Source organism: Osmia bicornis, chromosome 13 (assembly GCF_907164935.1).
Source record: "Osmia bicornis bicornis chromosome 13, iOsmBic2.1, whole genome shotgun sequence".
Taxonomy (NCBI): Eukaryota; Metazoa; Arthropoda; class Insecta; order Hymenoptera; family Megachilidae; genus Osmia; species Osmia bicornis.
The window spans coordinates 3,480,837-3,505,329 of record NC_060228.1 but is presented as its reverse complement, the minus strand read 5'-3'; the positions used below and the strand labels follow the sequence as shown (position 1 = coordinate 3,505,329).

The window sequence follows — 24,493 nt, the reverse complement described above, 5'->3', positions numbered from 1 at the left end:
CTGTACTCCACGATATTTTCTTTTAGCATACTTTCATAAATAAATGTATCATCATCGTTTCCTTATTTATAACTATCATTTACACATTTTTAATGAGTCGTTACTTTGTTTCTCTAAAAAAATAGAAATAATTCCATTGGCAAGTGTAAATTTTACTTGAATATCATCTTCAATTTGAATAACATATTTTTGTGTCTATTATAAGTAAAAGGACAGCAGAAGAAAGAATTATTTCTATAAATTCAAGAAATTTTTTCTATTTCTCTGGTACCTCTTATTTCCTCCAGAGGAATCGAGCATTTCAAATGATACAATATTTTATGTAGCGCCTATTTGTATCGAACTAGAGCATTGCAATACTCGGATACGGATAAAAATCCGTGTTCCTTCGAATCTCGGCGAGCATTATTCCAATCGGAGAAAGAGTCGTATTTCAGATCGAAGAAAGAAGCATTTTCTCTTTGTCCCTGTGCTTATTCCCGGGTACCGTTGTTCCGTTTCTCCGTAGAAAATCACGCGGCCCGTAGTCCGTGATGCGTGCGACGAGAGGAGAATTCAGAGACGGTATTTTTAATGAGAACCGACGAGAATGCGCGCGTGTATCTTCGGTCAGGTAACGTCTGCTGACGAAAGACGAAGCTAGGGGGGGAATCCTTCAGTCGAGGAGTGAACACTCGAGCTCCAGCTATACGGTTAATTATTTACTGGAGTGCCGAGGGTGAGTTTCCCTTTCACGCTGTGTTTCAACTCGCGTGTCGTATCTGCGTGTGCGTGATTCGACTTGACGAGGACCGGCGAACGTCTCGCGGTCCCCGAACTTTCCAAATAAATTTCAGCATCGTAAACTTCCTCGCTTTCGAGCGACTCGTTAAACGTCCCGTGATAGCAATATCCCCGGAACTCTTCAAAAAATCTTCCTCCCTTAACTTCGTTTCGCGGTTTAACGAGATAACATCTTCGATTCAAACTTGCCGGAGGCGAGCAAACAAGTAGAACGAGCATGCAACTGGTCAGACGTATGAAAACACGGATCTTACGCGGCAAGTAGAACGAGTCCGCGTATGGTCAGACGCGTAGAATTATGAAATTTCCCACGATACTCCGGAGTATTTCTCGAGTTTCTAAACTTGCCACGTTGTTTTAAAGTAGGTTTCCAGAGTTTACAATAATTTCGCGAGAGAAATTCAACCTGTTTTCACAGTCCTCGCAAATTGTTTCCAAGATATTTCAGAATACATCCCACGTTACAAATTATTTTTCCTATTCATAAAGGGAATAATATTTAACTCTGTCGTTTTCTCGTGTTTCATTTATCTAAAGTACTTATCAGCGAAAGGGTTAAAAGCAGCTTCTCATCCAGCCAAGTGGCACTGATCGTTCTAATTTATACACACAACGTTTCGAAACACAATCTAACCCGTTGAAGCATCCTCGTGGCGAATAAACTTTTTTCCCCAACGAGAGGTCGAGATCCTCTGAAGCAGCCTCCGGTCCCCCGGTGCAACACAACAGATTCTTCTGCGGTGTCGGCGTTGGCCAACGGCCAAAAAATCAGCCGAGCGCATTCGAACGAGATGTTGGGAAGCAGAAGGAGCCGGCGTGGTATACGGCCACAGCATCCGCGAGGAACATATGCATAACTATCGTGCACCGTTTCCCGCCGTATCGACGACACACGCATTCCTGAATTATGCATACGTCGTCAACCGAGCCTGGTGTTTGCACACCGTACCACCGGAACGTAGCTGCTCGCACGCGCAAACGCGTGTTGTACCTGGAAGAGGGCGAGTTACACACGATCGTCGCGTCAAATCCACGCTTCTGTTACGACGGCTGCTTAAGATCACCGCGTTATTTGAGGTTTCAGGTCACCGAGAACACTAGAATTATGTATACCTACCCCTTTCGTGCGCTTGTAAAAGCACCGCTGATATTATCCTGTTTAAACCCTTGCGCCTCGGCTTCGCGAACGAACTCGTCGAGATCCTTTTTTCGCGTGAATTTTTCTATTTTCTTTTTTTTTCGGGTTTTTCTTTCGGCTTCAGGTCACTTACATTGCCCCCAATTACTGTATTTCTCTTTGCTAGCAAGTCTACGATCCCTTTTGTTTCCGTAAACGAAGAACCGGCGATCCCTCCTCGTGTGTAATTTATTCGTTTCATAAGCGGCACGTTCAGAAACTAAGTGTCAAAGGGATACCTTGATAAATATCTTATGAATATGTTAATTCGCGCGGTCGGAGAAAAATGAGGAAACTCCTTTGCACCCCGTAATCTTCCTTACAAAAGGAGCACCACCACGACCTTACTACTTGCTTAAGCATATGATTTATATTCTTCTTCCACGAACGAGATGAAGCAGCTCCAGTTTGCACCTTTTACTCGTATACGTGGCTCGAACGGTTTTCATCTTCTTTTATCGTTTATGGAATATGCTGAAAGATCCATCGTCTCCGCTAACATGTTTCCTAGCGATTTTTGAACTAGCTTTTTCGAAGTCAGATAGATCACGGTGAAATACGTGCATGATTTCTTAATAGTAGAAACAATCCATATCAAATATGATTTTCATTTTCAACTTATTGGTGTAATCTTACAAATATTTCAACTTTTAAAGGATTTTTTTTCCAATATCCTTCGTTAAGTAGACTTTGATCCCTGGAGTTCTTATCCTTAAGAATTAATTAGTTATTAATTAAAAGTTCGTAAGACCTCGAAAACTTCATCATGCACTTTTTGGAATTTTATATTTTTCTCCAAGTTCTGAGGATAAGCCGAGGATTGAGGTGAGGGTTTAGTTGAAGGATTAAGCTTTCAATTGATGTGCCATAAGTGCTATTTTATTATACTTATTTTTATTTTATTCTACTTTCGATGTCCAAATACTTCAATCTGACAATTTCTTGCTTTTCATTCTTCATTTTGTCGTAATCGTTTCGGTTTCTTCTTCGTCAAACTTTCCACGCCGGATTTATTAAGTTCCGATAATTTCGACTTACAGCTGCCATCGTTCAAACTTGCGACGCCATTCGAGACGAGCCACGCTTCTGTCATCGATAAACTATCGTCGACGCTGCCCGGTGATATTTAAATACGCCCTGTAATTTTGCAATCTTTGCCCGGGCATTTCCGTCACGTCCTGTCGTGAAAGTAATTTTTCTCCGACCCTTCGTCCCTTCGGCTTTCGTCTTTCGTCTACGTCGTCTTCTCGCGAACAAAGTACCCAGAAGAATGAGATGGGAGTGTCTTGCGCTGATAAACAGAAATCCTTGTTCGGGGACATTGTAATAGAAGCAATCCTATTATCCTAATATGATAAGGTTTAATAGAGTTCGGTCGGCTGGCTTCGCTCATCCTTTCGTCTGTGTTCCAAAAAAGAAATCATCACTCGGTGGCTTTAGTCGAGGAAGATTTCAGCACCCTGGAAACTTGATCCTCGAATTCCTCGTTAGCATATTAGATCATTTTGTTATGCAAATTAAGTACGAAGATTGTTGTACAATCGTTGTGATACCTTTCATCATGAAATCAGAATGGTGCTTTTGTCTTTGGTAACAGTTGTTGGAATATAGATAAATTTTCATGCTACTTTTGTAGGATTTACTTTTGGTAGGAAACCAGGACAACTGGCACAATAGGGTATTGTCTCGTACAAACATCTCTGAAGAGACTATTCTTCTGTGTTATTATTTTTTTTCAACAAGGATTCACCATGGTAGAAGAGAATTTTTAAATAATAAATTTGAAATTCTATTTAATTGAAAAGATATTACAATTCCACTGGCTTAGCATTCCAATTGATTTTCTTTCTATAAAAGCAGTGATCCTAGCGTCTAGGATGATAGGAGAGGAATGGTAGGAGGCTCACGAAGGGAATTTATTTTCAATCGAGCCTGGGAAGAGTACCAATGGCGTGTGCCGCGATCGAAAACCGAACGGGGTTCTATTACTTTTATTTCTCTCCCTCTCTGTTCACCAGTGGAATCGCTTCCGCGAAAGAGAAGATTAATTTCTCGCGGTAAGAGAGCAGCCCTGAATTCTCGGCCGGAGGGTGAGAAGGGCGGAACAATTGCCTTGGCAAAGACGAGAGATTCAATTACATCGAAAACGTGGGGCAAAAGGGCCGCTAGCTCTGCGTGAAGCCAGATTAATTCGTCCTTTGGCGTGATGCTTCCACCGGGAGAGAAAGCATTCAAACTTTTCCTTTTTCTTTACCCGTGCGTTTTGCTTTCGATGAAACAGTTAACGGGTTTCGTTCGAGCGAAAAATATGTGAGCGTCGATTCCCTTCATTTAATTAGCCATTGTCCTTTGCAACATTAATCGCACGTTCTTTGGGATTTATATAACAAAACCTGCTCGAGCTTTTAATTGGCTGAACGAGATCGATTTAATCTGGATTAAAAATCTGAGTGTGGACGTTTTAAATGAAATGCTGATGTTTGACTTCATCCGTTTGAAATTAGAGCTTTGTTATGGGATAATCCTCTGGAGTCGAGAACTTTTTATCCAGTTGTAATTACATTTTTAATTTGCAACATACAGAAAAAAGATTACATACACGGGTACGTTTTATTCGTTTTGGAACTACCATGATGAAAATTTGCTGTTAAATTTAATTTTATGAAATTCTTTCGTTAGAAAACTAGAGTTCTTAATTTTAATCGAATGATATCATGTTAGGAATAACAGAAAGTTTGTTAAGAATAAAAAGCCGTGCATCCATCATTTGTATTTCTTACGAAACCGGAAGAAAAACGAATTATTCTTCTCAGGGGCAGAAACCACTGCAAGATTTATCCAACGTTCGTAGATAATTTCGCTGAAAATCAAGGAAAGGTAGGTCGAGTATTAACAGCAAGCCAGAGTTTAAAGCTACCACGAAGTTAGTATTCTTCATAGAAAGCGGACGCTTTATTTTAATTCACCGTCACAAGTTTCAGCACGGTTTGGGTTGCTGAAACGCAGACAGGAAAGCTTCAGCTCGGATTTATCCGCGGAAATCTTTTAATCCTTTGACCTGTGTCTCATTCGTCAAGATTTTGTCATTTCATTTACAGTCGTATCGGCGTCGAATATTTATTTGTTTTATCAATACCGATCTGTCTAAGGAAACGCATATTTTTCATACATACATCGATTCCCCTGTTAATTCTACGCCAAAACGCACTGTTATTGAAGGGGGTTTTGAAATCTTTAAACCCCTTTCTCTCCCTTACTTTCTTTCTCCCAGCTTTCTCGCTGGGCTCTTTCTTCTTCTCTTTCGACACCCTTTCTTTCTACTTTTTTTTTAGCCAGCGGGTGCCCCATGGAGCGTTCAAATGTTGAACGAGTATCACGGTTTTGCATTATATTTTATTACCGGAATCGAGTGTCTCTAATTATTTGGATTCGTTAATGATTGTCAATTAGTAACGCGAGTATTTTTCATTTTCTCCTCGTTTATCGCACATCACGTGCCATTCGATATTGGACGTTCGAAAATTCGAGTAAATATTTCAGCCGTTTTAATTGAACGATCCGTACCAGGTAGAATTACTTTTTGCTCCTGCTCGACAAATGTTTCTTGCTTGTCCGTTTTAACAGGCCATGACGTTCGGTTTGAAATACAGACTTTTGTGACAGGTGTTCCTTGACACACGAAGCGAATTCATACCGATCTGTCGCTGTAAAATATTTTTTTAATCTCTCCATTTTCGATCCTTGTCTCTGTGAAATGTACACGACGAACTGATCGTTATCGTTTAGAATGAAACGTGTTAGTCTTGTCACTGGAGCTTCGGTTGATTTCTTCCTTTGGTTATGTTTAGCTTTTGACAAAAATTGGAATGTGGGAATACCAAAGCTTGCAGTACTAAGGGTTGAAACATTAAAGCTTGGAGTAATAAAATTTGGAATACCAAAGCTGGGAATACCAAAGCTTGCAGTACTAAGGGTTGAAACATTAAAGCTTGGAGTAATAAAATTTGGAATACCAAAGCTGGGAATACGAAAGCTTGAAGTGCCAAGGGTTGAAATACCAAAGCTTGGAGTAATAAAGTTTGGAATACTAAAGCTTGAAGTACTAGAGCTTAGGACGGACTGTACCGTCCAGTACCATCAGACCACGAAACATAACGACATTATTCCCACGACGAGGGCGTTACCGCTTCATTTCGGTCGCAAGTTCTATCATAGAGAGCCCTTGTAAGGAAACAACCAACACAGGGGAATCAAGGGTGGCCGCGTTTAGCAGAACGGAAGTGTAGATTGTCCAACCATTGGGTTCCGGCTGGCAGATCACAATGGTCGAGCTGGCCTTTGGTGGAATAGTGTCAGAGGATGGCGTCGCGCAATCTATCACTCTCATTCACTCTACTATCCCGAGGAGAAGCTCTTTCGTGGCAGGGTGTTGGTTCTACTTCTCGGCGAGCTGCTTCGTTCCCCTAGTTCGTATTGTCGCATCACTTATCCCCCTGGTAGACAGGCGAACAGACGAACGGACGGTCGAGCTAAGCCCGCAGCTCGCAGCTTTCCTATTTTTCACCAGCAAGTGGGCTTCAAGCACCTCGGCCGCTTTCTCTACCACGGCTTCTTTCTCGCGGGGTCCGCCTTGCCGGAATAAAACTGCTGCCAACGAGAATTGATGTTTCTCACTGCAAATTCGTCCTATTTTTCACCGCGAACCAGCTCGCACCACTTGTCTCGACGGACCTACCTACCTGCCGCTAACAAGGGATTTCTCCCTCTTTCTCTAACTTTTCCCAACGCTCTTCCGTCTTTCCGGCTGCGTTGTACCCCGGAATAAATCGCGTCGAGTTCGTTGCACGGAGTTGCTGTTTAATTTTTCTAAACGGCGCGGTGCGCGAACCTCCCTGTTCCTCGTCGCTGGGTTATTCAATGCTAAGAGTCAGTTTAGTCGAGTTACATGAATTGCAGTAATTTGTAAAATTAAATTGAAATGCTGGATGATGTTTGATGGAACAAAGTCGAGGAAATGCAAGAAATTGAACAGATTGAAAAGCTTAAGAATCTCATAGGAAAGAATACGGTATCTTTTTCCTTTAATTTGGAATCTGTAACGTAAAGGCTGGTTCGTGGAACACCACCGAAAGTAAGGGTGCTTTCTGAAGAGGACATTCGTAACACTTGTCGCGGCGGCAGCTGCCAAGAGGAAGGGAGTTATTGCTCTCTCGTAACAACGGGAACAGGGGTGGAAGTTTTCCAACGTCAACGGGAATCAGACGGCTGGCCAACGTTGCTCTTTGAAAACGCGTCAACTCTTTATCAAAGCTAACAAGAACCGTCGACTGTCGTCCTCGCTGGTATCCGTGAGTGGCTGTCGCACGAGAAATCCATCCTCCCTGTTCGTAAATAAAAGCGTAAATCTTTCAACTCTGGACAAACCATCGAGGACCAGATGGGAGGTATCAAATTTCTTTGAAGATCCCTGGGAAGCAATTTCAAATTTTAATGAAACTCGGCATACAGATTTGTTTGCTGCTCGACGAGAATTTTCAAGTTTCAATACTTAACTTGAGTAAAATAAATCTAATTAAACTCGTGAAATAAATTTGAAATTTAATCACGAATGTTGATGATAATATTGGAATAAGGATTCCGTCACTTGTATTATCAGGAATCTTTTTTCTTATCATTCGTCTCAGATCAATTTCGATTTCTCTAACAGAAAAATATCGAAATATGCACAGCGAACATTTCTCGCAATATTTGTATTCGACTTATTCGAACGAGCCACGATATTTTATCGTACGTGTGAATTTGTACTTTTTATTCATTGCATGTAAAAACTCATTTCTCTATACGGGTCACGTATGAGTGTACGCGTCAGTCGCTAAAGCCCCTCAAAGAACAAAAGGCGAGGAGAATTTTAAACGATTGTTCGCGGGTTAGCCACGTTTCTTCCCGTTGGCGGGATTTCCTTCTCGATTAGCATAATCTAACGGGATACGGGAGGATGAACGGTTGCACGGCAGGCCTTATGCGAGACCATTGTTATTATGTATTTAGTGTGTACCTCGAGTTACCTGACTAGTTCCGAGACTATCCAACTCCAGAATGGTAGAAGGACTTAGTAGTTCAGCGAACTTATGATAGAACTTTGCCAATGCTTCGAGGTTTGCGCGGGGAGTTTCGCCATGTCTTACCTGCTGCAAACTTTCCTCCCCTATTCGGTACGGTATACAGGTGCGCGAGCCTGAATCCTTCGCGTGGTGTATCATGAAGTTTCCTGTTAGCACATAAATCATTTGACATTGATCCAACGTTAATTTCGTTGTTTGACCCTTGAATCAGGAATAAATTTATCTGGAAGTGGGACTTTTATCCTATGAGTATTATTAGTGGTCAGTATAAATTGTAGATCCTTTTGTATCTTTTCTTTTCAAATTTAATAGGGTAAAGTATACAATGATTGACACTTTAAATTAAGAAATAAAATTTAATTCAATTTCAATTGATCAATAAATAATTAGGGTTATTCAATTTATAAGTCTGTTGGTAAAATATTCTTGTATTTTATTTGCAACATTATCGCTGTCTCTGCTTCTTTCTATTCTGCACATTTAACTATTACTCCATGCGCTTTCATCGTCGTCCGTAAGTTTTCCTCGGGTTTAACAGTTCCCGGAAGTATCCTCGAAAGATGTGGCCCGAAGTTTCTCGTAAATTTAAATAAATTACGCGCACGGTACTCGCGGCAAATATTTGACTTCCACGGAGAAATTCCAGGGCGTAAGATAAATTCCGTCTTCATTTCTTCGGGAAGTTCGAGGCTGGTTAGTGGGACTATTTTCTTTCTCGATTAACCGGAAGGATTTCTCTCGTTTCAAGGCGAATCCATTAAGAGATATATCGTCGAGAAACATTTCTTGGTCCGGCAAAGTTGCCGCGTTCATGAGTAATTGTACGGGCAAACGAGCTTCTGTCATTCGTTTCGTTTCCTTTTTCTTCGCTCGCCGGTTCGTAGGGTGAGCGTAACGAAATTCAGCAATAAAACGAGCCGGCCCCCGGTTGTTAAGATAATGTCGCGGCCTGGTACCGTCGAGAATAGCGAAAGCCCGGAAATAAAATTATAATGGCTTCCGTAAAACTTGTATTCCCGTCGACTTGGTGCATAAATTACGACCCCGTCACGCGCACGATTTCTTTATGAAGTGTTTAAACCTTTCGATGCTCGCGATGCTTGAAATATCATGGAGAAATTGTGTAAGGTGTTGACGAACATTCAAGCTTACAGGAATCAAAGAAAATCAAAGAAAATTATTTAAATTATACGATAAAAGGATAAGGGGCTGAATTGTAACGAAAGGGTGGACACTTGTGTATAAGATAGTTAATGGGCAATCAGAATAATTTTGGTTAATTAAATTTTTTATGAAATTTTAAAGCTTTCTAGAAAATATTTACCCATCCCCTTTGCAAGAAGTGCATTTCTCGAAATGATTTTTTTAATTTTGACCACCTTGCACCTACTACTTGCACTTGAAGGAGAAAATGTTAATCAGATTAATTGACCCATAAACACGAAATACCGACTTGAGAATTTCTCCAACCGTGAAACAGCAGTAATAAAACGTCACCAAGGGACTGTTTTCCCTTCTGACTTTATTCTTACCCCCCTTTCGGGTTTAATACCATTTTCATCTCGGCCGCAAGAGTTGGTACGTTAGTGAAATTGTTAAGAGGGAAAATTCCATGGAAGACAATAAATCTAGGAGGGGGCGATTCGAAGATCCTTTTAATTGGACGGTCAAATAGGACCCCCGGAGAGTGCAAGGCAAACAGGGAAATATTTTCATCGTTTCAATCATCGGGACAGTAATTTATGGGAGTTTCACGGGCTTTCAAGTTTTCGAGAGGCATTGCAAATCGACCGCCAAGGAAAGGCAGCCTTCTTGCTAAAGTTTTCAATTACATTAGAGACGGCCATATTAAACGCATCTTCGAAGATTCTTCCCAGCCCTTACCTCTTCACTCTCTATCTTTATCTCCTCGGCTAACTCGATCCGAACAGAGTTCGGAGGGTAAACTTATAAACTATGAAAGTTACTTTTCTATTCAATGAATTGACCGTGCCTTCGCAGGTACGTGCCTCGAAACCGTTTCGTCTTCGACTTCTTTTCGGCTCCGCTTCCCTTTTTCCCTTCCTATTATCCATTGCCGCGCGTGAGAAAGAATACAATGTTGCCGACCGACCGGAAAATTACAAGTTTACCCGCCATGCTCGCCCCAGTCTCGTTCGTGACTTTTGAAATGGGTTTTGACGTTTTTTAACCCGTCCGACGTATGTAATTTACACAAAGGTTTCATATTTTTGGCGTGGTTTGGATGTAGGGTGATATATTAGAATTGTGAGATAAGATTTGGGTAATATTGGGGTTGGAAGACACGAATCGGGGGTTGCAAACTTTAATTTTACCACGATATATCTGTTGGGCAATAATTCAAATGATGAAATAAAAAATAAAATTGAAACTATTAATCATTAAATTTGAATTAATCTAAATATTTTGTTTCTTTTTGTTACAGAGGTCGAAAAGAGTGCAGGAGCTGCACCGGGGGCATCGGGTGCAACTGCAGGGGGCCCTCGGGGGTTGACACCGTCCCCTGCCCCCTCAACACCCTCAACCCCCGCAACTACTAGCCATTCAGTCTGCGCATCCTTATCTTCATCTTCACCATCACCTTCTTCCTCCCCTTCAGCTCTCGTAGCGGGTTTCGACAAATCAGTGCTACAGGTAAGATACTCGATTATTCTTTCAAATAATTTTACAATACTATAGTAATTAGTGGAACCGCGTTTATTAAAAAATCTCTGTATTCATATCCTCAAAAGTAGCCAAGATATTTAACCGAGGTTCTTTTCGTTTAACCTTCTGTTGCGCCCAAGGGGTCCTCTTTCTCAAAATTATCAACGTAAAACGATAACCGACCCCTAAATCGCGTCGCGCAACAGGCTGTATCGCGAGAACAAAGGACCGGCGACCACGTCCCGTAGCGATAACGTTGAAAAGAATTATGGTCAGCCATTAATCGACCAATAACCGCGACACCGGTGCCCGATACCATTTGAACCCGCCGAAAGAAACGGATAATCACCGGTCGTTATGGCGTTGCAACGTGGAAAATCCACGTTTAAATCCAATACTCGGCGGTGGGAAGTACGAGATAGAAGCCTCGTCGCCTTCTGATAACAACGACGATAACGAGCAGCTGGTGGAAGGCTGAGGGTAACGAGGATCGCGTCGCGTGGGTGGGGTTAGTTACGATAATGCAGAAGCGAGTCTGGCCTCGGGCATCTTGGCTAATTAAAGCTCATAAATTACCGGCACGTGGAAAGAGAGTGACGAGAATATGGGCTAACACGTAACGGGTCGGACGTGCCCGAGGCTAACGTTGGTACGCGTGCACGAAAGTTGAACGTGGACGAAAAAAAAGATGCGTTAAACGGCGTACCGCATGTGTAAGGGGTTGCTTTTAAATTTCCACTTCTCCCTTCGAGTTCTTTCTACGCTCGTAACGCTATTCCCGGAATTTAATCTTTTTTTCTCTGCCCTTCATTCCCAGGCACCGTGTTGTGAACCACGGGGCTAGGACGTTGGGTCTGCTCGCGAGTGATGAGCTCGGGGACAAACGTTAGTTAGAATTGGGAACCGTACTTCTTATCGTGGACGGTTTAGAGGGAAAATTCGACTCGTTCGAGGACATTTAAATTCACACGCCGTGGCATCGAGCAATCTGCCCCTTCGAAATAAGGGGTAACGCATGAGCGGTTCGTGCTTCTCGAAGTTGAAGGGACCGTCTATAACTGGATTAGCGGCGTCGTGTCGCTGAAATTAATTCCCCTTCGATATTCGGCGCTTTCGGACCTCGATTGATTTCCACTCGGCTGGAAAACACGTTTCGAGTAAACAAAAATCCTGTTGAAAAGCGTTTTCCGAATGGTTTCCCAGTCGCTTCGAACAGATTCCCCTCTTGAATCGATGCCCAGGGTGTACGGTTTTAGTCGAGTATTTAAACTCCTGTTTAAGTTAAGTATTTCACCCTTCGGGGGTAGATGTTGGGATATTTCCTGCTAGAGTTTTAGTATTCAGAATGATATCAAAGTATTTCTATTAACTTTCAGTACCATTGAATTTAAATCATTTCAATTTAAAAATTTTTTTATCATCCACACTTTCATCAAATGGTTAATCAAACTTTTAATAAAGTCAAGCTTAACAATTTCTGAAGACAGAATTGAATTCGTTCGCATAGGAAGTTCCTTTCTATGAAAATAAAATTTCCCGATTGAGCTAGTACGAGTAAGAAGCGAACGTAACCGTCTTGAAGAGCAGTCGAAGGTTCATGGAAATTTCTCCGCATGGTAGATCTCGTCTCGAGCAAATCCTGTTCGTTTTCGCAGCATCAGCTGCACCTATTTGTTGCGTCAAGGGTTTTCACCTACGAGCTTTCCCTTCGTCTTATCTGGTGAACCGTGTGCACGTTCTGAAACATGTAGACGGTGGAAAATTCGAAGGAAGAGCACGAGTCTGCCGGAATATTCTGCCATGGTCGGCACCAGTTCGGTTATCAGGAACAGAAATTAGATTTGTGTGACGCTGGACAGCGTAACTCGTGCAGCCGTGTAACTCGGTCAATTTTATCGAGTTAGTTACCGATTTCTTCGCTTACGCGGCCTGCTGATCTTCATTCGTCCCAAATCTCCTTATCGAAATGGAGAAGTATCGAAAATTACTTGGAAATAATTTTTGCAATTTTTTTGGGTCACAAAATAAAAATCTAGTAATCTATAGAAATTATACAGCGATCTAATAACCTTAATTCATTTTTCCTTATCCTTTCTGTTCGTCCTTCGACAAAATATCTGCTCGTTCTGCTTTTATGAAATTTTTCCTCGTGTTGATGCTTGTTGCGCGACAGCCCACTTCTGTCGGCTTTATTACGCGTTTGTACTACTTGCGCAGTGTCTCCGCTGTATTTACTCGAAGCGTATTCTTCCTCGAGTTGCTTCTGGCTGGTAAACAATCGAGACACTTTGTTAAAATACTGTTTCCTTGTGCCAGGACTGTTTTTAAGAATTATTTTCAAGCGAATGCAGGTTTGAGACTCTTTTATTAATGTCTTGACGATTGGAGTGTTCAAAGAACATCTGAACGATTGCTTTTGCCTTTCTGTTTTCTTCGTCTGTCGTTCTTTATGGACTGTCTAGTAACTCAGCAGAAATTATTAATATTTGTCTTGATCTTTTAAAGATTTTTTATTAGATATTTCAAAAGGTACAATTTTTATATTTTTCATAATTTCTTTAATTATTTAATATTTCATTTCAACCATGATGGTAGTTATTAAAATTTTTTACTTGACGAAATAATAAAAAAGCTAAAGATTCCTGAATAGGTTAAGTACAGCAGGCGATGATAATTTCAAGTGCAAAGGGTTAACACTGATAACAAGAAAGAACGATTGTCGAGAAAGAAGGTGTTTTAACCCACAAAGATACAAACATCCTTTCTGTTTATCTTATTTTCGACGTAATCCCTTCTGTATTATATCCTCCTCGAATGTTCCTTTACAATGTACCTTTGTGCAACCGACCGTGTATCGTTTTATCAAGCCCTTTTAACCCCTTGCACGAGCTATATTGTTCCTGCCTGTTAAGGGTACTTTAAGCACGAAATGTTGCTCTCTGTGTTTGCTTGTTTCAAACCGGTTGTCCCTATGCTTTTACTCTTGTTCGATGTTAATTTCTACTGCTTTGATGCTTCTTTGTCGCGTGGTTTGACTGTGTAATTAAGAAGAAATGATTAAAAATAATATTAGCAGCGATAGCGAAAAATCACCTAAGCTGTGACGATCTAGAAACCGAGTCGCTGTTTCAGAGTCTCTAATAAGTCAATGTTAATTCTCGCACAAAATTTACATACCTAACATCAGCTATTCGAATTCAGGTCGGACAAAAATTCATGATTATCTCCTTTGGATAGCCCTTATTGTCATCCTGTCGTCTCCATTGTGTCGATTCTACGCTTTTCCTATTTGCCGAGTCAACAGTCAGACTTCCAGCCCTGTCCAACGTCATAACAGCTATCTCCCTTCTTCCATTTCCGGCTACGCTGTCTCGCTGACAAGTATTGTGCTGTTTGCTTAAAGCAACGAGAGGATTCGAGGTAACGAGACTCGAGCAGAAATACAGTTGCCAATGAAATTCTATTTTGCCTCATGTTAGGCCACGTTCCACGTGTTACTATTACGTGGGACTGAAAAAGTAATGTTCATAGTCCGCAGAGAGATATCGTTGCGACATTGTGAACCTACACTGAAGAGCAATCGATACTGATTAATCCTTGGACAATGAATGGCGCGATAGAGAGGTTGCTACCGATAATATTGATACGTTATTAGTAATTTGATATATTGATTACATTGTTAACGCTTTGATAATTGATTTCATGGAATCCTCGATTCTGGCAATTTAATTCATTTCTATATCTAACAATGTTTAAATTGTAATTATTTAATTTTGTATATTTTCAATGATTAGAGTATACAATAAATTTAGAGTCAGATGATATTTTATGGATTCACTAAATTTTATATAAATAGTATGCTTCATTAAAAATCTATTAAATATCGAACTTCCATTTCGAGTTGATTTAACCTGAATAGTGCACGAGGCTTCAGATAAGCCTGTCCTGCTGTTAGATAAAATTCTAAGAAAAGACGAAGAGGAAAGTTTAGAAAAGCGAACCTTGAATGTTTAATCTGGTCCACTTTAAAGCTGCCAATTTATTCGCGTTACGTATCTGCAGCGACGTTTTTAAACCTCCTCTCTCATTTATAATAAAGACGCGCGTATCTTTTTTATTTTTACTGGAAAAACTCGGCCATTCCTTTCTTCTGTCCATCCAAGGTAATATTTCGAGGCCGAGGCTTGTTCGTGTAACCTGCAGAGCCTCGTTCCATGGCGCACGAAACTATTTTGTACTCCATTTTCCTTTGAGGCAGGCGTGGTATCCGGCTTATTAGATTCCCGTTCCTCCCTACGACATGTTTTCCTCTTGATACACGCCTGCTATGTTTTGGTGCTAGCAAAATGTCCAACTATCCCAACGTGTCGTCCATATTAAACTCGGTCTGAACGCGTTTCAAAAGTTGACGCTCCAAGGATTCTTCTTTGCGAGCGGAGGATTTAAGGGGAAAGAAAAAATAACAAAGTACATTCCTATTTTTTATTTTTCAAATAGGTTAATATCTTCTATCACCACATTTCGAAGGGGGTTTTATATCGTCTTCCAGATCGATGTTTTTACTGTTATCGCCAGGATTCAACATCGATTTAAGCTTTCCAGAGGGTGTCTCCTCGCATTTACCCTGAAACGTGCAGATTCTTCAAAACTATTCTTGAATTCCTTCCTTCTACCGCTCAGAAGGCACCGTCGAAACGAATTCTATCTATTTTTCATCATCCTTCGATATTGATTCGACTTGGCCGTGTTTGCAGTATGAATTAAGTAACTCGTTCATTTCCAAGCGTCGCGATGAAGTAGAAGAGCCACGATATAGGTCAGACCGAACCTCCTCGATTGTTTGCCTCGCGATATTTTTAATTAAACTGGTAAGATTCGATTGCGACGGCGATACTTGTAATCGACTTCGCGTGAACATTTTCTGGAAATGAATTTTCATCGTCTTACTTATTACAAGAGGGTCGAAGACGTCTCCTTGTATCTTAATTGCTGGCGAACACGCCGAGTGCTGGCAAGATTATCGGTAATTGGTACTACCAGTTTAATTTATGAAAATAATTGAAGAAAATTCTTTGTGTTATTTGAATTATATTAGTAGGTTGAAATGAGGGAAGTGTTCTCATTATGACTCGGTTCCCAATATGACCCAGTTGGACTACTTTAGAAGTTTTCTGTGGAAATCGGAATGCTTCATTTTATATGTCTGACTATGCGTTGATATTTCTACTGTGACTCTCAATATTACACTCTGTGACCATGGTAGTTTAAATATTTTTATAAAACCCAACTTAATTTTGTATTCTTGATTACTGGTAATCTGATTATCTTATTTAACATTTTAAAATTAATTTTAATTCAAATTTCCAATCAATCCAAAACATGAACATTTCTTAAGAAGCAAGTTCAAGGTGAACTTTCGTTTATCTTAAACAGTACGCAACTTTATATCTGTTTAGCTTCATGAAAACGTGAAAATGTTTGCTAAACGAGAAAGTCAGCCTGCAGCGAGTCAAATGACAAAGGACTGGAGAAAATGAGCCGTGTGGGAAGGACAAAGGGGTTTTCACTGAAATACTTGCCGACGTGTTTAAATATTTGCCATCATTTCGGTGTCTGGTACGCGTCTACTTTATCCGGCAGCGTCGTAAAATTTTGCGTCACCCTAAAATTTCGTAGCGATAATCATCGTGTCTGCCATTTTTCAGCAGGTCAGATATCAAAGTTACTGTGGCGTAAAGAGTCTCGTGGCATATATACGAGGACTCTCAGGAATATTTTCTTGCTTCGATACCTATATGTATATTAGATTGCTGCGTAACTTTTGTCCAATAGAGTATACCTTCTACAAATTTTATTTTTTTTCAAAACTATTATAATTACTTCAAATTATGAATATCCTAATATTTAATATATCCTTTAGTATTGAATATTCGAAGAAATCTACAATTATTTCTACACTAATTACTCCTTATTGAAACCCTCATTAGTCAGTTCATCTTATCGCCATCTAAATTACACCAGTGTCAAATAAAAAATGATGAAAGTTCACCGGACAAAAATAGCAGTGAAACAACATTCTAACGATACATAAATGACAGGGTGTACGAAGTGGCGGACAGAACTTACGCAGCAACCTAATATATATATTTTTCTACCCTCCTTCGCGATATACTCCCTTGGGAATGAAGGGGACGGGAGGGCACGTCTAGGCCTTTCATTTTCATCGGGCTTCTCTCGTCGAGCCTTTTCAACGAAGAAGAAGAAGAAGAAGAAAAAAGCGTCCACCGCGAAGAAAACCACATGAGAGATATGATCGTTCTTCGACAACATGCACTTAATCAGGCCGGCTTTATGTGGAACGGAGGGCTAAAGTGAAAGCCAGAGAGGAAGGACAGTGGCTCAGACACGAAGCTCGAGAGACTTAGGGGATGTCGAGTCGAGCGAGACCTTAATTTCCTGTAGCATTCCGGCTTATCTCTTTCGCGATTTATCGACCTAACCCGAAACTTACACGCTCACCACTCCGAGAAACATTCGTCCTGCTCGTGGAACATCCGTTTCCTACCGTTTCTTCGTATCCGAGTCCGATTATAATTGTTCCGACCACTTTTTATTGAGCTTGTAAATGTTCTTCTAGTTTGTATCCAGAGATACATGCTAAAGTATATTTGCTAATTACGTTGAATTTTTCCAGGAGAAATGAACACAGTTTCAATTAAAAAAGATCATTCTGCTTACTTTTGTTATAGGCTCTGTAATTAGAGGGAAATGAAATTCGGGGAATAATAGATGAACTGAAATACCAGACGCGAGAGATAACAAATATACCGTTAATTAATGTCTGTTAATTAATGCAATATTAAAAACGATAGATTCGTTTCGGTATTCAGTTTTTCCAGCGTATCGTAATGCAGTCTAAATATTGAAATGTACCAACTTTTTTATTGGTCGCGTGCAAAGGTAATTAGCTGCTTGTAAACGTTCAGTTTACGAATACAATTTCAGCATCCCTGACAGTCGGAATTGTATGTTGCCGGTGTTGTTGAAGCGCGTTTATTGGCTTCCGATTGTTTGTTCCAATGGGACAGTAATTAAACGGTGTACTCTTGATATTTAATTATATGCGACGATCGTAGCTAAAAACTGTTGTCCCGGAAATACGTGGTTTGCAATTGAATTTAATGTGCGTAGGATAATTTCATTACAGACGATAATAATTTGTAACGAATGGAATAATACACACTGTGATAATCATGCTTCTGTAACGAGTTCTTTCTCCTGTTTCTTGTTTGATATTAGGATACGGAGTTGGCCACTTACGGTCAGACACTCCCAGCTAATTTCCGGCTGTAAATACTCGATTCGTTTCCATCCTGTCTGCGTCCCTTTCCTCCTGATCGATGGCTCTGTTCCGTTTCCATTCCATCATGATGGCTATTTTTATAGAGACTAGAGATTCCTTGATTTGACGTCAAATACAGAGTGAACTTGATTTCATATGTCGATCGAATCGGCATAAGAATAGAAACGTATTGATCTTAGAAAGGTGGGGAAAGGTACTTTGGTATTTTTCCTTGATAGACTTTTTCTTGGGAACATAGTACATTTCTAATAATCAGAAATTGTACTTTGGAATATTCTTCTAATTTCTAATAGGTAGGGATGTGATTACTGATAAGATTTTTTAAAAAGAATTTCATGTCATTTTTGTTACAGATACGTGATTGGCTTACAGGCGAGGAAGAGATGCTGCGAAAACAAGCGGTGGTCGTCGGCGATGTCGGCGAAATCATGGAGGCGCTTGATAAACAAATGGTAAGTAGATTATCGGCTTTAGCACGAGAAAGTTATCCATTTTAAAAGCGGTAAGCGTCTTTCCTAGAATACCGCTTTTGAATTTTGCATGATTTCGATTAACTTCAGAATAATTCCGGCCAGTAATTCAATTTCCATCTCTATATAATATATATTAACAATTAGTTAAAAACAACTTCTCTATCTATAGTAATTTCTTTAAAATAACGAAGAAAATCAATGCAATAATTAAATACATTATTTCTATATAATTAAAAAACGCTTCCAACCATATAAAATATAATTTTTTTTTATTTTCATATTTTAAAAAATATTTTATCGAACGAATCAGTCGCCACAAACGTAGGGAACGAAAAATTCTATCGTTGAAAATATCGTGTTCTGTTTTACCCACGAGGGTAGAATTCTCCCTGAATCTTCATCCCTTATCTACATTGGAGGGTGAAGTTTATACGGTAGGCGAAGAGAAACTTTCTGTGTTATCAACGTACAGTTCCCTGTAATTTGTCGACAGAGGGTTACTCGGGGGATGATTCGACGCACCCCTGAAAGTAATCGCGCGATGGCGTTTTTGTTTGGCTCGTGGGTGGGGATTTCTGGGTTACTGACCGGCAAAACCCTGACATTGGCATTGGCATTAAGGGTCCAATGAACGCTGCCACGCCTTCCTCTCTGTGCGTCGACGATACGTTGTTGCTTCACGCGCAATAGTTATACTCGGACTATTGATTGCTCGGGTTCCGATTTTCGGCTTCCATGCAGCGTTCTCCTATCTGACAATTACTTTCTTTATTTTTCTTTTTATTCGATAAAGTTTTTCTTCGATAAGTAGGTAGAGCCCTTGTTTGAAATCGAAATATTTTCACATCACTTGATACCACATGATCTTTCAGCTTCAAAACGGTGCATTGTTCGATAAAGCTTGAACGAACGAATTAATTAAGACTTATTGGCAGCCCTTTCGAGACCTCTTCAATAGAGGCTGCTACCTGAACGAGCACTTCCCCTGTCCCCTTTTCTTTTCTCTCTTTGTTCTGTTCGAGTCTCGATTCTCAGACAGGAGACGATCGTCACCGATGATATTTCAAATTTTTCTTTTTCTTTTCTTCCCTCGAAACTAGCCAGAAAGTTGTGCATAGACTGATGGCGGAAATTCAGCTACTTCCTCTGATGGTTTTTACTCGGGAAAAGAACGAATGGCGTGTTCGGTTGATGAATGGAGGTCGATTTCGCAAGATCGCACGACGTTCTTTCTCCTTAAAGCGTCGGTTGGAATCAAGAAAGTTTCTGAAATGCGATTTCACAAAGATATTTGAGAATCAGTTTATCGTAGCAGTGTTTTCAAGTGGTAAATCAAAAGATACGAAGGGAATTTACAAAATAAAATTAGCTGTTAATGATAATTGCAAGTTGTGTAGTTATAATTTTGTAATAATTCATTTGAATTATCTACAAGATTCTCAAATCTTTTCATAACTACGTTTACCAATCTTCAGACTCAAATGGTGTAATAATATCATAACATTGCCCTATCTTCTCTGCATATTTCTTCCAATAATCCTCGTTTTACCTTCTTACTTGTGTTCGAGTTGAGCGAAACTCCGTTAAAGTGGTAGCACGGATCCAATATCTAATTACGGCAAGTTTTGACGAACTTTCTTCGACCAACTTCCGATTTTCGTAATTAGTGTCTCGCCAGTCAGCACCGTTAAATTGAAATTACTTTCGAATTATTTCGATTCCAGTCAGAAACAAATACTGTTCCTTCCTGAAATATAAGGAAAAATATCGTGCAATTGACACGTATTTAAAATCAAAATAAAAAATCCTAAATTAGACATATTTTTCGTGCTAGTTCCCATTTTATATTGCTTCATATTTTACCTGAAAATAATTTCTTTTTTCATTATATGATACAAAAGTTTTCAAAATATATAAATTTCTGATGATATGGATATGCAAAAAGAATTTTCCCAATTTTATTATTCATTTGTCGATTCTTTAGAAATTTTAGAATACACAGTAGTCAAGTTTTATTTGTCTTACGTATCGTATCGATGGATTATGATTTATTTCTATAAATAAATCTACGGTTTATCTTGGCCTGGTGCAATAAAATTTGCATCCTAGTTGAACGATAAAATCATTCCGAGCGTAACGTCGTTGCAACCATTTCGAGGATAAATCAGCTAGGTTCTCGTTGTAAATCGTGTCACGTTTTTGCTGTTGTTTAACGTTAAAAATTGCGAGCTGTTTTAAAATTGATGCTCAATCCCCTGCATTATTCAACGCATTTAGACTGCTTGTATCTGGCATTCTTTTATTTTCCTCTTTATCCCCGACCCCATGGATCATGGTGAATTAAATTTGACGATGCTTTGCTGCATTATTTATTCGTTGTTCATAAATTGATATAAGATAAAACTTTCATACGTGTATTGTCTTCACCTATCATTCACTGTGCAAGGGTTAATAAATAATTTCATAGAAAGTGAAATGTCGAGGAAATAAAATTAATTATGAAAATTTACAATATTAATTCTTTCCACCGAATATGCAGAGAATTAAGGTAAGGCAATTAATGTAATTACTCGCGAATATATTAGTGAGACAGCTTTGTACGTTTGTAATTGTCAGAGCGATTTTCTTAGGGTGAAAATGCTCGTCGATCTTAGCATTTGGTAATTAGAGCAGAGGGGTGAATCGCGTGTGCGCAGTGCTCATCTCCTTTGTCGGTCTCTTTGGTCTCCGATTAGATATTGTATCAGTGACAGATTCAAACTTACATCCAACAATTGAACCAAAATTTATAATTAGTATTTTGCAAATTAAATCTTGGTATCAGTTTTTCTATAATATCAACTTACAATATTTTAAGCAAATTTGTTAACGCATTGTTTAATACGCAACTCAAACTAAATCTAAATTCTATGTTTCGTCGAATCTATGGCTATTGTTTCAAAATAGGAAATCGTATTAAAAGTTTGAAATTGTTTTCACGTGTGTCGAGAACGTTTGAAGATGGTTCAAAGCGTTTACTAAACGGCACCCTCTGCTGCGCGAATTCCGTACCCCGTAGGCTTTATACCCCATAGGATCGAGGAGAGATATATATCATACCGTTCCCTAGCTACCGCGATGCCCATGAAGCTGTGAATTTCAGTCAGTTTCTCGACGAGCTTCCGTCGAAATACGCGTGCTTGAAAATCACTCGACGATGTTTTATTAATCAGTCAAATTTTAATTATTCGTTGACCAACCGTACGTTACGATTTCCTTTTGCTTCATCCACTTTATCGATGCTTTTACGGTGTGAATTATTTCCCGTGTTCCCGGACATCGTTCACGTTTACAACCCACTTATTCTTCAGACAGTGTTGGTTCGTTACCAAAAGTAAAAACATTTATTTCTCGACAACAGTGATTGAACTTTTCGTCGCAAAATTCTGTTCCTTATCCGAAAATAATTTTCCTGAAAAATAGTCAGCCACAGGGATTACTTCCGCTGTAAAGTTCAACTCTTTATTAGCATCCTATTAAACATTCAGCTCTTTTCAAAAAATAGTCAGCCACTGGGATAGTTTTTGCATAAAGTAGCATCAAATTTGCATTCTATTTAATATTCAGACCTTTTTCAAAAATAGTCGACTACAAGGGGTAGTTTTTGCTGAAAATAAGCACAATGTGAACTATTAAATTAGCATTTTGTTTTAACGATCAGTCATTTTTCAGGATCATTAATCCATTCATTTTCAGAAGTTAAAATTGTATTACTTTCAAGGTAATTTATTTTTATAAAAGGCATAGCAAGTTGTATCGAATGACCAAGTTTCGATGTTAATGGGTCAAAGTAGCACGTCGATTGATTTTTCTTCCACGCACGTTCTCTCTGTAAAATGAACAGTATCCACATGAAAGAAGGAAGTGAAAACAAGAACGGCTGTATTCGTGGGGTTCGTTAGGTCCGATTAATGAGAAGTTCGCGTGGCGTGTATGGGAAAGCGAAGTTCGCGTGCTAATTTGGAAATCGCTAACGAATCTGTGCACCTTGGTATATAGCCGCGGCTCACGGGTAAGGGAACAACGGTGAATGGTGTAACTTAGCTATCAAGCCGTAAATTCGATAATGTGATTTTGACGAGAGGGCGCCAATGAAATTTCGCCGGTGAAATAGCAAACGAAACGAAAATCGATACTACCCTGGCTGCTCGCCTTCTATCCTCTTCAGCCTCTTCTGTTCTTCGTTTTCTTCTTTCCTCTTCGGCCCGTTGAAAAGATGGAGTAAAACGAGTCACGCGTCTGGCTATTTGGACGGAATAAAAGGATTGCGGGTTGCCGGTTTGATCGTGTTTGTCCGTGTGTGTAATTGCGAGCAGGGTTATATAATACCTACTGTTTCTTTTTTAATTGGACGCCTGAATTTGAAGATTAATCGACTCGTATTTAAATGACAAAGTACAGGTTGTTTTTTCGTGGTATTAAAATAAATAAATGATTGTTCGTTGGTTTATTCTGAATAAAACGCTCGAGTAAATATTGGTTTAACGATTGTTTGAATTATTCGTTGCTGCTCTTCATTTCTATATATTTCTCTCTTTATTATAAAAGATACGTCGGATAAACATGATATTAACATTTTTATTGAAATTATTTAACAGCTGGAAATAAATGCTTCTGATTCCGATACCTTTTAACAAGCATTGGAGCATGAAATAATGATGGAACGATTATGTGAACAATTTCGCTGATATAATTAATCGCGAATAACGTTTAAATATCATTGAATTACATTATTTAATTAATAGAATGTTATTCGCCTGATTAATCCTTCTTCCTTGTTACGATAAAAATGAGTAGATAAATTCTTTATTAATGATCTTAATATAAAGTACCTGCTTATCACTTACAAGCTACATAACTCAATTAAAATAAAAAATACTTTGCACTTTGCAATATTCAGCTAATGAGTAGGTTGTCTGGAAAGGGTTAATACTTTGCGTTCATTACAAGTTTATTCTCAGTTATATTGTTATGGGGAGCAGATATCCCTCCAATATCCGGTATTTTGCATCCCTCTACGCTCGTCTTGTCACTGCTCATTTACGAGTTTTGACATTGCGGCGGTCCGCATTATTCGTCACCTCGACCCGTTCTGCGGAGGCCTACACAGTTTGACAGGTTGACAGTCACCGGTTTGACATCTCGTCATTTCCAATTCCCCTCTTGGTAGGGAATTTTTTCTTTGCGTATATTCAGCATCTATCTCTATTTTCCCATAATTTCATTATAATTCTCTAACATTTCTCATTTCTATTATTATTTACTTTATTATACCAGGGTAGGAAAACACGTCCATCAATGTACTAAAATTTAACCTGACGTTCCAACATTTCTTTCAATTTTGTTTCCTCCGTCTGATCCTGGTTTACAAGGATAACATTGTGTGTACATTTTACTTTCCACCTGCATCCGCGAATATACGTGAAAGTACGAAACCCACGTCTTCTTGTTAGAAAAGCGAGCTCAAGTTTGAGTTACGAAGGATGTTACATAAATATCCTTCTTCGGTCATGGACCCGATGTGTAGTGTGCGTAGGAAGAAATAGTCCTGTCTTCTATGGTGAACGAGAAACAGGAACGCGTTTAAGTCGCAACAGGGGATTCCGTGTACGATGGATCGAAAGGAACCACAAGCGAGCACCTCCTCGGGGTACACTAGTACATTGCAGCTTCGATTCAACGTAAGTACTCGCGTACGGAAGAAGAACATCGAAACGGAGCCGCTTTGTAAAAGACCGAGTCGGTACGAAACGAAACCGCGTCGCCTCGTACAGTAATATTTGCTTGCGTTTAACGGGCTTAATGACCCTGCCGGAAACAGGAATTTATTGCTTGCACAGGACTGCTTGCAGCGACAAACGGGCAAAAA

General features: G+C 39.6%; 1 protein-coding gene across 6 annotated transcripts in view; it reads left to right on the top strand.

Moving 5' to 3' along the window:
• LOC114875061 (dystrophin) overlaps window positions 1-24,493 on the top strand; it is a 351,419-nt gene that overhangs the window by 60,547 nt on the left and 266,379 nt on the right. For all 6 annotated transcript variants that reach the window (XM_029184958.2, XM_029184959.2, XM_029184956.2 and 3 more), the window contains 2 exons: window positions 10,529-10,737; window positions 18,466-18,564. In XM_029184958.2, the coding sequence (XP_029040791.2) occupies window positions 10,529-10,737; window positions 18,466-18,564 (308 nt within the window). The remainder of the gene's footprint in view (window positions 1-10,528; window positions 10,738-18,465; window positions 18,565-24,493) is intronic.